At 45.6% G+C, this 13,694-nt stretch overlaps 1 protein-coding gene across 4 annotated transcripts in view; it reads right to left on the reverse strand.

Annotated features, from left to right (window-relative positions):
- Positions 1-483: 483 nt before the first annotated feature.
- pbx1a (pre-B-cell leukemia homeobox 1a) overlaps positions 484-13,694 on the reverse strand; it is a 59,554-nt gene continuing 46,343 nt past the window's right edge. For 2 of the 4 annotated variants that reach the window (XM_048989395.1, XM_048989396.1), the window contains 6 exons: positions 12,631-12,821; positions 12,269-12,404; positions 10,681-10,840; positions 9,132-9,244; positions 7,748-7,837; positions 484-4,090 (listed from right to left, as the gene is read on the reverse strand). In XM_048989395.1, coding sequence (XP_048845352.1) covers positions 3,998-4,090; positions 7,748-7,837; positions 9,132-9,244; positions 10,681-10,840; positions 12,269-12,404; positions 12,631-12,821 — 783 coding nt within the window. In that variant the 3' untranslated portion in view covers positions 484-3,997. The remainder of the gene's footprint in view (positions 4,091-7,747; positions 7,838-9,131; positions 9,245-10,680; positions 10,841-12,268; positions 12,405-12,630; positions 12,822-13,694) is intronic. The other 2 variants (XM_048989398.1, XM_048989399.1) reach the window with 1 other exon arrangement.

Below are 13,694 nucleotides of genomic sequence, written 5' to 3' on the forward strand. Positions count from 1 at the left end.
GTGAAGCACATGTGACTGTGGTCATGTGGTAAGAGGTCCATCGTGCCAGCCTGGAGACCCTACCAGACCATGTGACCAGGCCCCTCACACCCCCTCCTGAAAACCCACCTCTTACTCGAGGCCATAGTTTGGCAAGACCTTTGTGTGTGTGTGCTTAGTTAATCTATTATATTTCTCTGCAGAATGTCTCTTCGCTGCTACTGAATATAAGTTACTGTATGCTAATGTCACATGGTGTAGCTATGGACCAATTGCATGATTTGCTCCCCCATCCCCCAAATTTCCAGAATTTTCCAAGCCAAAGTACAGGGCTGTGGTTTTGTGTCATGCTTGTTTAGGGTTCATTAAACCAGTGCTAACTGGAGAATTAATATGCGCGGCACACTGTGTCGAAAGCAACTTCTGTAATGTGTTGTGCAGCTTCAATCAAGCACTGCTCATAAAAATGCAAGAAATTAATTCAATTCAGTGATAACACACCAGTGTGGAACAAAAGAAACTATTTATTTGGAATATGCATTACCAGTACAAATTAATAGACCGTAAAACCTACACCTTGTTAGTTTTTTTTGTCTTCTCCACAGAACACAAGTTTTAGGTTGGAATTAAAAAGACACTGTGTTTCCGTTCGTATACCTTTTTACATATGCAGAGGTTAGAGGTCGGAACTGGGCTGGAGGCAGGCCCAGTGATCACACTCTGAAATCTTATAATAAAAACAAACAACAAAAAGGAAGAAACATTCAAAAACACTGCAGTATTTTATTAAAGAACGAAAGACATGCAACAAAGAAAACATTTGATGTTTTACAAATTGCTCAGCTTTTTTTTTATAGGTTTTTTTGTTTTGAGTTTTTTTGTATTTAGTTTTTTTTTTTTGTTTGTTTTTTTGTTTTTGTTTTTTTTTTTGCAAAACCTGAAAGCGTCATTACATGAGGCTTTTAATAATACCGTGGTACTGGACAGGCAATGTGAAAAGAACATTTAAAAACGAGGGGCCGTGCCTCAGGGTCTCTGAGCAGACTGAGTCGCTGAAATAGAATTTACCCTTTCTTCCTCCCGGGGGCTGGGCTGGGCTGGGCTGGGTGGGGTGAGGGTAGACAACTGAGTAACGTAATCTCAAAGCGGGGTCTAATGGCTTCCACAAATACCAATCCTTCGGAACCCATGAGATGAAAATGGAAAAAGGAGCCTGCCACTCCAAAACAATGACTGCGGCTAACGATGCTGCGACTTCACCCAACGATTAAAACATTCTAATTGTAAATACAGCTATTTAGAGATAAAAGATTCAATGGTACGTGTTTGCGGAGGACTTTTTCTCTGAGTGTATAATTTCACTGAATCCTATAGGATGCATTCATATCTAAATGGCGTATAAAAATATATACATTTTTTGAGCTGTCAGTCATCAGCAACAGTTGAGCGCTCTGCCCATTTTAGCTCTCAATAGCTGTATTTCAGCATGCCACCTGTGATGCCAGGTGCCACTGCCCTTTCTCTCACTGTTTTGTGTGGGTTATTTTTCTGATGGGGATTTGGCTGTTAGATATTAATTGCAGAAATAAAATGTTCACATTACCTTAACAAGACAGTATCCACTGTAATCATAGGTACATTTTGTTCGCACTTCACATATAAAGAAAATCCCCAGTGAATCTTGTCCCTAATGTGTCTCTCCACATCCCCGATCTCTAAACTCCTGTGAAATATTTAGCTGCATTTTGTATGAAAATGGATACTGTCCCTTTCGAACCCTAAACAAAGGTGCACATCTACATTTATATAGGGCTTCTTGCGCAAGTTCACATATGAATACAAGGGAAACGGAAACTCCTGTGCTATAACAAAGCAAAAACAGAATGTTACAGATGAGATGCATTGTCGTCCATCGCATAAGGACTCACAAAAATACACCTACACATATTCAGGATTTCTGTGCTGTAAGCATGTATGCTCTTTGTCTTCTAAAAATACTAATACAATTGTGGCTGCTTTTTGGTTCTGAAAATAACCAGAACATTCATAAATGTTTGTCAGCATTAAGATGACAGGAAGAGTGAGTTTGCAGGAACTCAAAGCTGCCAGTTAGGCTGGTGACAGACAGACTTTTTTTGGGCCGATGGGAGAGACAGGGCACCACATAGGAACATGTGTAAACCTCCGTAAACTCAAAAAGCAGTATAATCACGGGGGCAATGAAGCAGAACTAAAACGACAAATTTCACATTTTGGATTTCTTTGCGCGTCTGATGGAAATAACACCAGTGTCTATTGCATACTACATTTGCCACAGTTATACAATGGTGTTTATGCTGGTTGACCTAATCTACTTCAGCTTCTGTGCCTTCTCTTCCTTTAAAAAAAAAAACAATCCGATAAGAGGCGTGTTTAATGGCACAGTCCTGGTATTACCTGAATGGGCAGAACTGGAATTAACTGTAGAAATGTCTAAATCATATTATCTTAATGACTTCCATATTATAAGTAGATTCTGGCAAGATGTGATTTAAAGCACTGAAAAACAAACTCAGTTACTGAGACCCTTGTCATATATAAATATACTTTAATTGCTGTTCAATTGAATTTTTGGACAAAACCATTTTTAATCATCTAGGGGATGTATCTGATTTATTATATACATTTTTAGCACCAACGGTATGGTGGGGGTATACAGGGTTAATTTTAATCAATGACACAATAAACAGACTATGTATTTAAATGATCATATTTCTGTAGAACTTCAAAAAAAATGTTTTCTTTTTTTAATACAGGTCAGAGTCTGACTCATTCTCTTATGCACTTACTACACTAAGTGTTTTGGTTAACAGCAGCATTTGGTTACGATGATACATCTTATGTGTAGTGTGTGAGTATGTGTCAACATATTTGTTGTGTAACTGCAGTGGATAGGTGCGGTCTGCCCCGTTGCTGGATTACTTGACTAGCTGTGGCCTTTCCGGTTTTGGGAGCCCATTCAATAGTAATAATTGGAGGCTGAATCCGCTTAACAAAAACAAAAAGAGTGAGTTTGCAGGGAAGCATCTACTTGATGGCATCTATTGTTTTAGTGGCCCTGGGCTATAACCTCCTCGAAACATATGCATGTTAACCTTAAGCCAACTACACAAGACGGCCGAACATGAGTCATGAATCGAATGAAAAAACCATTACCAGACATACTAATTACACTGTATGCTACTATGAGTTCTTATGACATTTAAGGGCTGGGAGAGACGTAGAACCCGTTCCCTTGGAGTTTTACATTAGTCAGCTGTTCCTCCATTGTCATTGTGAACTTCTGCGAGTCTTTGTGTCACACCATCAGTGGTAAGCTCGTGCAAAATGGATCATCACTTCCAGTCCGTTTGCTCTCCAGCCTAACGGCAAATTGACACTCCGCTTTCCTTGTTTGGCTCTTTTCGGAATGAACAAAGTAAAGACTTTGACAGAGAGAACAGCTGGGGCTGAAGAATGTGGCCTTAGATAAATACAGGATGTCCTTTAGAGTCTAACCATCTGGAAGAACAATGGTGGTCGTCTACTTGTTTTGGGAAATGAAAGTCTATGGTTTTTGTACATTTTTATGTTGTTTTTCGCTGAGAGGTAGTGTGAAGCAATAGAAACAGGGGTTTGCTTTTACAAATTACGAAGGCTTTTTTTTTTTTAAATAGTTGTAAGTAGTTATTTTATGACTAATAATTACAGGGAGTTAACCCGAATCTCACATTAAACTGTACAAATGTTGGATTTGGTGAAAAACATATTTTAATTTCCAGATATTTCAGAGTACCAGGTGTATCTACCCAGAGACCAGAGATATCAGTGCTGTCAGTTGCCTTTTTAATTATTATTATTTTTTTAAGGATTCCCTTCTAAGGGGAAACAGAAAAGCTTTTTGTGTATTAACAGGCAGTTGACCTCCGTTCTGAATGGTGTTGCTGGAAAAGGCAGGCTCTGTAGTTGCTGTGGTGGGGTTGTGTGGCAGAGGGATGGATCAGTTGGAGGTGTCGGAGTGGACGCTCCCAGGGCCCTCTGTGGGCGAAGTCACTGATGAGGGGGTTGTGGCGTCCTGCCAGCCACCGTTTGCCTGTGGAGTGAAGTAGCGCGTCAGCGTGGCGTGTGAGGTAAGAACCATGCCGCTATTTTCAGACTAAATAATTAAACACTGCCCATCATGAGATCAGAAACAAAGAGGGACGTTAAAAATCGACAAGATGGCAAGGTGCTCTGCACCTCTCTGAACGTGCAAGGCGAAGGAGGCCGAATTAAAAAGGCATTTAGCGGTGCTGTCAGAAAGTGATTTACATGAGAGACAATAAACACAAATTATAATATTGAGAATGTATCCAGTGCTCTCTGGGAGAAAAAAAATCAAGACAGGCAATGGAAGAATCAATTATAGCAAATTATCACATTGGAGATTGGAATGAATATATAATGGGAGACATGGAAGCCATTTCAAATCCCTGCGACAGGCCTGCTAAAGAGCATTTGAGACATTAATAGCAATTTCCATGCCATCAGAAAGGGCTGAAAATGGTCTGTGGCAGGCTCTTATTTCGAAGCCTGTTATTTAAGATGGAGGCAGTCTGTAATCAAAAAAAGAGTGGAAAAAGAGGGGGGGAAAACTTTTTGAAATCTTCAGCGTTTGTGACACACTACGTCTATTTCGAGGCCATAATTATTGTTCTTAGACAGAGAATGAACAGTTCTCCACATAAATGCTTTGTGTGTTTGCTTGGTCATTACCAGCAACAGGGTGAGAGGAATTATAAGAACGGCACTCTGCCAGTCTGTGACCCCCCCCAGCCCCAGCCCCCTAGTATGTCGCGTAAACACGACAGTAACACCACAGTCTGTCCATTACAGTGGTGCTCATTCACATCCCCAGTTATCGAAAGAAAATCGCTGTCAAAAATACATGTTCGTTCAAGGGAATGATCAATGTTATAGGAGAAGCGGGAAAACAGGGAAAGAGCCCAAACGGGGACGCTGGGGTGCATCTGAAAATGCCCACCCCCCCTAAATTTATCATCTTGTATAAGAAAACATCTCAGGATTTCTTTTGATGGTTGTTCAAGCTGCTTGAATGGCTTAAGCATGGGTAACACTCATTTTGTCCCAGGTCATTCAGTTGATTGTAGGTTTTCTGTACTAAATTGTATTTTATTTTCTTGATTGCTATAACCATATTTTTTAGCATTTGATTCATCCATCCATTTTCTGTAACCACTTGCCCTATTAAGGGATGCTAGAGTCCGGAGCCCACAGCTGCAAGGCAGGAAACAGCCCAGGATGGGGCACCAGCCCATCACAGGGTGCGCGCACGTACACACACAATATGGCAGCTCCAATTAACCTCAGCATGTTTTTGGTCACACAGAGAGGACATGCAAACACATGTGACCATGGTGGAGACTTCAACCCTGGTCCCAGGGTTGGCAATAGTGCTCCACCATACGTTTGGTTCATTTAAATTAAAAACAGGCCATGGAAAATGTCATTATCAAAAAACTTCAGGCAGCAACCATACAAAAAGTACTTTTTAAAATAACACCTTTCATTGGTAGATGGTAAATGGACTGCATTTATATAGCGCTTTTCTACTCCTACGAGCACTCAAAGCGCTTTACATTTCATGCCTCACATTCACCCATCCACACACTCATTCACACACCGGTGGCGGAGGCTGCCATGCAAGGTGCCAACCTGCTCACCGGGAGCAATTTGGGGTTCAGCGTCTTGCTCAAGGACACTTTGATGGGGTCAGAAGGAACCAAGGCTCGAACCTGCAACCCTCCAGTTGCCGAACGATAGCACTACCTCCTGCGCCACCATCTTCCCACTGGTGTTTCCATCCATTCATTATCGTAACCGCTTATTCCCCACTGGGGTCGTGGGGGGCCCAGAGCCTAACCCAAGGAAAATGGCGCATGCAGGTACCAACCCTGGGCGGATGCCAACACACTGCAAACAGGGTGTTTCAGTTGGCCAAATGACCCTGGGGCTTTTTCTTACATTTTTTTTTAAAGTTAAATTTACCACATTGTAAGAAAGATAGTAGCATGTAAGTCATGCCTCGGCTCCATGTGTGGCCTTCACATATTCTCCCAGTGTGATTGTGGGGTTTCCTCCAGGTTACCAAATTCCTTATGTGTGTGCCTGTGCTGTGCATTCATGCATTGGCATGAATGGGACATTAACAAGTATTACCAACTGACTAGCTTGAATATGATTGATTATAGTGTCAAACTCCAGTTTGAAATGTAGTGTATTTACAGTTACAGACATTAGAAGACAGTATTGAAATGTGGCCCCTGCATTTAACCCATATGTGACATAGCAAGAGGTGGTACCTTGCTGGTCGGGGATTCAAACCTGCAATCTTTCAGCTACAAGTGTGCGTCCCTAACCATTAAGCCACCACTGCTTAATCTTGGTGAGTAACATTTTGCCAGGAACACTTTCTTAAAATGCATCACAAGATTAAAAGGTGAGCGTATGAAAAACTGGCATTTTAAAATTTGACTCGTAGCTAAGGACGACATGTTCACTCTGGCCATTTTAAGGCTGTCTTCGCTCTTAGGTGAGCCTCCCCAGTCCCAGGCTACCCCAGGCCGCTGCAGCGGGGCGTGTGAGCACATGCTGCCAACACCCCAGTGCTAATTAAAACATATCGGAGAAGCCGAATTCCAAAAGGAACATTTCATATTCACAATTCTAAAGGGGACCCATTTTGTAATTATCAGCAATGGTTAGCATATTAATTATTTTAAAATAAATAAAATATTTTAATCATAAATCAATTTGTTTAATAGTAATTGAAATGTAATGTTTTAAATTATATAAATGCTTTTAATGAGTTGCACCATTTTTTATTTTTTTATGTGCGGAGGTGACTGTATAGCAGCTGCTTTTCGAAAGAAGGGCTCGGCGCGTGTTAGGGTTCGGTGTGGTCTGCGGCCGCACAGCTCTGGGAAGCCCTCTCTCCTACGACCTCTGAGGGACGGCACTGCCTCGGAAAGCGTCCCGCTGCATACGCTTCAACTGGGTGGGTTTCTTTTCATTACCAGGCGGACGCCAGCAGAGGACAGGCTCCGGGAACACGTCCTCGCATTGCGGCTTGCTGTCAGCGCCATTACGATGGCGAATGTGTGATCTGACCAATGTGCTTGGATCGCTGTCCCAAATCTACACTCGGCTTCTCTTGTGACTGTCTTATCGATTTTCCTTCATACGACACAGCCTGTCGCTGCGAATTTCCATGGCAGCCTCAGCCGCCGGCATCCCCCAAAAAGCCACACACGGAGCGCCGCTGCCTTTCACTGGCTAGCAGATTTATTTTTAGGCGGGCCCAGAGCTCGATTCAGAACAGTCTGTTCGGAAGGCGCTCGGCCCTCCAATGGAAAACCCGGGCCCGGTACTCGGTGACATCCCGAACTAGTGGCTGTCCTAGGTGTCACCTGTTTCATGGATCTTCACGGTGGGGCGCCAGTGGCCGCAGGTGCCAACGCAGACGCTGATGGGCCCTGACAGGCTGAGGAGCCAGCTGCCTGCGTGGAGCCTGCCCAGCACCGCGCCTCTCGTGGACAGTGCGCTGCCAGCGGCGTGACCGATACATGGACAATCAGCTAGGTGACCGTGAAGCCAAGACGCGTCCTACTAAGTGGCATTCTGAGCCCTATGGCTTTGAAATAATTGGTAGGGGAAGGGAGTATTTAAAAAAAGAAGCTATTTTTCTTACGTTGATGCCCTGTGGACTGTACATCTGGCTCGCTGCAAGTCCGTCACTGTATCCGCCTGTCTGACTGATAACATGGCGAAGGGTATCCACCTGAAAGAGAAGACAACAGACACAGAGGCCAGTCAGGCGGCGCTCTGCAGCATACAAAGACCAGAAGGCTGCTACACACGCTGGAAAGGTCACCCAGCGATCAGCAGAGAAACATCCAGGCACCAGTGCCATCCTACTTCAGCGTTACGGACGGCCAACGGAAAGCCACCGTGTCAAATGACGCACGACCGCTCTGCTGTAATCGCACGGTCCCAACAAAGCTCGTTAGCATGCATGAGAGACATTAAAATTTAGTTCTTCAAAAACAGATGCAAGGACACTTGAACTGCCAAAGGATCAGTCCAGTGGAACTCGAAGCTGACCCACAGGCCGGTCGTTTGCATATTCATGAAACACCCCACAGCATCAGTTAAATCAGACTGAGGGGGAACGTAAACAAACGTCGCTATGAGGGAAACAACGTGCCTCTCTTTGAGGAACAACACAGAAAAGTAGCTCACTGCAACATGTCGGCAAGGTCACACGCCTGCAGCGGATAGGAGAGCGTGACATCCAAGTCAGAAACAGACGCACGTTGAGCCGCTTCCAAAACTGTCTGTGGTCATTTATTCCAAAGGTGACAATGACTTCAAAGACAGCTATGGGGTAACAGAGTGCTGGCTCAGACAGCCATAATGATGTTTAAAACCAAGACCAGTACAACATCTAGTGCTGTTTAAAATGGCAAAACACAGCAAAATGCCCACGTGAAACACAGAGCTCTACAATACATTTCTGTAACAAAATCAGAAAATTCTCTAAGAAATTCAGAACAGAACTTACAGAAATACTTTATATATATATATATATATATATATATATAAATTCCAGAATGCTAATTAAGAAGATCCACTGTGATGGAGAATGTGGACTTCACACTGGCATTCAAAGTGGGACCAAGGACTGCAGATATATTCTCTCCCCCCCCCCCCCCAAATAGTACACATAGGTGACCCAAAAAAACAGGAGCCAAACCAGAACAGGGAAGAAGATTCAAAGTGTTCCACCCGAAGCTGCTACTCACAGTTTTCTGCACAACATGGAGCCATTTGCTGATAACACTGGCAGAGCATTGTATAATCTGTCCCTAGCTAACTAACTCCACCCGGAAAGCCAGATCAATGCTGTACTTTTAGGGTGCAGCTGGTGTGGAGGTCAAAGGTGGGGACACATGAGCAGTCCCAACGTTGCCAACATTCGAGTAAAATGTTTGCCCTTGTACCAGAAGCCCTCAGGGCGGGGGAGGGGTGGGCCACACCGTGCGTGGGTCCTGCTTGTGAGAGCAGCTCCATACCTGTGACTGCACGTTGGCTCCAACCTGGGCCCCTTGGTAGGAGTCCCCATTGAGTGACTGCACGCTCATGAACAAATCGCCGGAATTTGACATGTTAAAAGAGCCGGCAGAACCTGGAAGGAGAGAGTGAGCACCTGAATCACAGAGAAGGAGGAGGAGGAACAGTCGCGTGGCCCGGGGGCCGCCATGCAAGCCCATTGGGCGGGGGGGGGGGGGGGTTAGTGCAAGCTGGCCAGAGAGAAAAGGAGAGAAGAGCACAGCCAAGGGGGGGCAGGTGTGGAGAGAGCTTTCCCGCTGGGATGTCACTGCAGAGAGCAGGTGGAGGTAGCTAGGACACGATGTCAGTAATGACGGCAGTAGGGCCTAACTATGACTCATAGCCAAAGTCATGTGATGGACCTGCAGTAGACGTACAACTGTTTATCAAAATGTTCTCCCCCTATACTGTTTTAATGTGTTTTCCCGAACTGAAAATGCATGGCCGACGCTTCCACCAGCATCTGAAACTCCCCTGTATAAAATCGCTCAATTTAGCAGCCCACGTATTTAGCCGATGATGACACCAAGCTGACGAGGCGGTGTGGACAGGGCTGTATTTTCAGAGCCGCTGCAGACCGCCATCAGGCCGCAGATGGCTTGACAGCTTCGGAAAGAATCGATTTTTGTGGCTGGCGATGAATAGTGGAGGAAGTCCTAATTGAATTGCGAGGAGACCTAAAGAATCTCCCGCATGGCTTTTTTTTAAATGGCAGAAACCCCCAGATGTTAAAAAGGACCACAGCTAAACTTAATTTAACAAACAAGGGGTTCGATAATCAAATACAGCTTATGACCACATGACAAAAGACCCAGCTGCCTTATCAACTTAATGACATACAGAAGTCCAGGAAGTGCTCAAATTTCCCTGGCAGATGGGGAAAATGGCATGGCAGACATTACTAAGATGATGGCATACATGCGGCTGTGGAGGACAGAAAGCAAATCACACAACAGCAAGACGGGAGGATGGCTCCGTAGAGAGGCAAGTTAGTGAGGAAAAGGAGGAGGCCAGTTCTTAGAGGAAAGGACTAGGAGACTCGTCACTTGAAAAGGGGCCCAGGTTAGCTAATGTTACACCGAAATGCTGTGTCTGTAGCTCCTCTATTAGGACAAGACACGTATCATGTTGGCACATCATAACACTTGGTGTCTCCAGCTGTGACTCCAGTTTTTGGCTCTGCTTGCCCTCTTCAGCAGTGGTGTCGTCTTAAGGTGTAGTCAGTCTGCAGTGGTGCTTTACTCGCCCGATTCTGCACTGCGTACAGCGTAAACAGCTGCGGTACTGTACGCTAGCCTACAGTGGCCTATTTTGCTTGATCAAACCAGGTGTGAACTATTTATTTCTAACAGCTGTATGAGGGCACTCAGAACAAAATGTCGGTTTCAAAGATGTCCATTTACAAATCTGCGGTGTGCAGTACGTCTGACAGACTCATTTGCCGCTCTTGGGCTCAGGGATCCCCAGGAATGTGTACACATTAAATAGCATGTGCTGGACGCCATGGCTCACCTGCCGAATTTGGAGTGGATGGGGAGTTGGCTTGGCTACCGTGGGCGGACGCGTTGGCTGCATTGACGGCGGTCTTGGCAGCATACATGTTAGCCTCTTCCTGGAATTTTCCAATGTTTTTCTTGTATCGAATTCTCTTGTTTCCAAACCAGTTAGATACCTAAGGAAGGGGGTTCATTCGTTAGGAAGGAGAGAAACCAGTACAGCTCTTATTAGCCAGAGTGGAAGACAGCCAGTATTTCCGTTACGCAATTTCCTTCAGCCGGGAACGGGTTCTGTTTCCTCATTTCAGCAACTTGGATACAGGGTTTTACAGTAGAGGTGGGATTGAATCTCCATTCAATTATACTGAATGATGATCATCAAACCTCTGAACTTTTGGGGCAACACCGAGAGAGACTTTCTTCAGGGTCAGTTTTAGCCTTTTTCCCAGTCAGTGCTGGGAACTGTGACTCTGTGGCAATCTCCCCTGTGGGCACAGTGGGGGGTTCAGGAAGCAGCCTGTGCCGCCTGCTGCCCCCACATGGCCCAGACGCTCCAGCAGCACTGTCAGTGAGACTGCACTCAAGGGCACCCCAACGCCTCGTCCGGTACAGCTGGAGGAGACCAACCTTTCACCCACCTGCTGAGTGGGGGCCGCCTGCGTAGGTCAAGCATGTGCGTGTGTCTGTGTGTGCGCGCATGCACTTAGTCAACGAACCTTACCACAGGATTCCAATTAAGCATTTTTAGACATGTTTCTAGATATTTATAAGGGTCTGATTACTTCTTGTTGTTTTTAAAAAACAAAAAACAGCCATAAGTGACCTTGACATGCACTACATAAAATGATAGAGAGAGAGAGGACAGGCTCTAGGACCATAATGGATTCTCAGGCTCGATACAAATCTAATCTGGTGGCAACGGCTGGGCCAGACGGAGCCAGGGTTTGGGTTAGAATTCAAGGCAGGTGACAGTTGATGGCGTGAAACTGAGCACAAGGTCCCTGTCGATCAGACCAATGTGGGGAGGTCTCATGATGGATTGGAACCTGGCATGATCATCAACAGAGAGACGGACAAGCTGCCATCGCTCACGTTCCAGATTAGCCGAGGTTATTGATGGACTTCTTGATTTAGCACAGAGAGAAGAACCCAACAGGAAGTTGGTGCAGGTGGGCAATCACCATCACGTAAACCTGATTTTTAAGGGCTGTACCTCCAGCATGAACCATTTCCTGCTGTGATAACGACATCTGGAAGTTACCATTATGCTTCTTAAAATTAGTAAAGCTTATTTGCTGAAAGGAATATAAGAGTATTGATTTAAAACATCTGAAAACCACTATTACTGTGAGTTCTGCCTACAAGCTCAGAAAACCCAAACCTATCCATACCAAACGCCCTTAATTCCTTTAAAATGTATTCATTATTTCCCCTTATTTGATAAGCTGTACAGCTATGTGCAATATTTGGTATATTTTGGTATCATCAGGGCACGTGCTCCCAACAGTGTGCTGTTTCCCTGGGGCGTTAGTGTTGGGGAGGGTATACTTGTAGCACAATGGTGATTCCCATTCACTGCAGCGGAGAGGGCCCACATGGCGCACCTGCGACACTGTGATGGAGCATTTTTTGGCCAGCTCTTCTTTGGCCTCCTCGCTGGGGTAGGGGTTGCTGAGGTGCGAGTAGAAGTACTCATTAAGGATCTCTGTCGCCTGCTTGTTGAAGTTCCGTCTCTTCCTCCTACGATGGTGGGTAAAGGTTAAATAAAAACACACATGAAGAGATCAGGATGAATATGAAACAAAATCACTTAAATTAGCAAATCCATTATGTATCACTGCTTTAGGATGGTTTGCATGTCAATAGGCATCTAACAGGAGGCAGGTGGGGAGGGGGGGTGTTTCCACAGGGCTTTTGAGGGGACAAGATCAGACAGGCAGAGCAGAGACTGGACAGACTGACAGACCTGGCGTCCAGGAAGCGTGAGCGCAGGATCATGACGGCCTCGCAGGTGCTCTGCTTCAGCTGCATCTGGATGGAGCTGAACTTGCGGTGGATGATGCTCACCATGCGCTCGATCTCCTTGGGCGAGATGGGCCGCGTGCGCGACTGCTCCCGCAGCAGGTTCATCACGTGGGTGGTGAATTCGTTACACGCCTGCAGTGGAGCAAAAAGGGCGGGGGGGGGGGGGGGGGGTGGTGACGATGACTCACTCAGCTTTCAGCAAATCAATACACCGGACACTGCGGCAAAGCACCAGGCAGCATCTCCAAGCTCTGCTTACGTATTCGTACTTATAGCACAGCCCTGATGATATCGTCATGGTATGCAGTGGTATGCAGTGGTATGCCGTGGTATGCAGTGGTCACAAACCTTGTTTTCATTCGCACACTCTAAGCAGTTCCTTTAGACTGGTCCTTGGTGAATCACATTTCATGCCCCCGGACACATGCGCCTGACACACAGGTTCCGCCTGGAACCTGGAGAGATGCTGTCGCTACGCAACAAACACGGCAGGCAAATGGGCCGCACGGCCGGGGTTGTCCACCGCCGACAGGTACCACCGTCCACGCTCAAGGCTTTCTGGAGCCAACTTCTACCGCACCGATGCTCGAGCTCTGTTCGCAAGTTCGAGGTGGGAACGTGTGACAATTAGTCATCTCCCTCTTGCTGTGTGTGTGCATGCACGATCGTGCGTGTGTGTCTGCGTGAAGCAGTTGGCACAACCTCATACTCTAAGGAAAAGCGGTTCTGTGGTGCGAGAACTGGGCTTACACAAACCGTAACAAGAGGACTGGGGGGGGTTACACACACCCTCTGGGTGGGCCCCCAACATCGGGACATTTTCAAGGATATTTACCTGCGTGTGCCAACAGGCCTGTACAGCTACAACATATAACAGCCACATTCCCTGATACTCAAAGTCCGTCTGAAGCTCTGCGGTTTTTTATTTCATTATCAGATTTTAACATTTCTAATGTTCCTTCTGCCTCATTTCACTGTGAAAATGGGCCACACTTCTGCTTGTTT

The sequence above is a fragment of the Brienomyrus brachyistius genome, chromosome 21, assembly GCF_023856365.1.
Source record: "Brienomyrus brachyistius isolate T26 chromosome 21, BBRACH_0.4, whole genome shotgun sequence".
NCBI lineage: Eukaryota > Metazoa > Chordata > Actinopteri > Osteoglossiformes > Mormyridae > Brienomyrus > Brienomyrus brachyistius.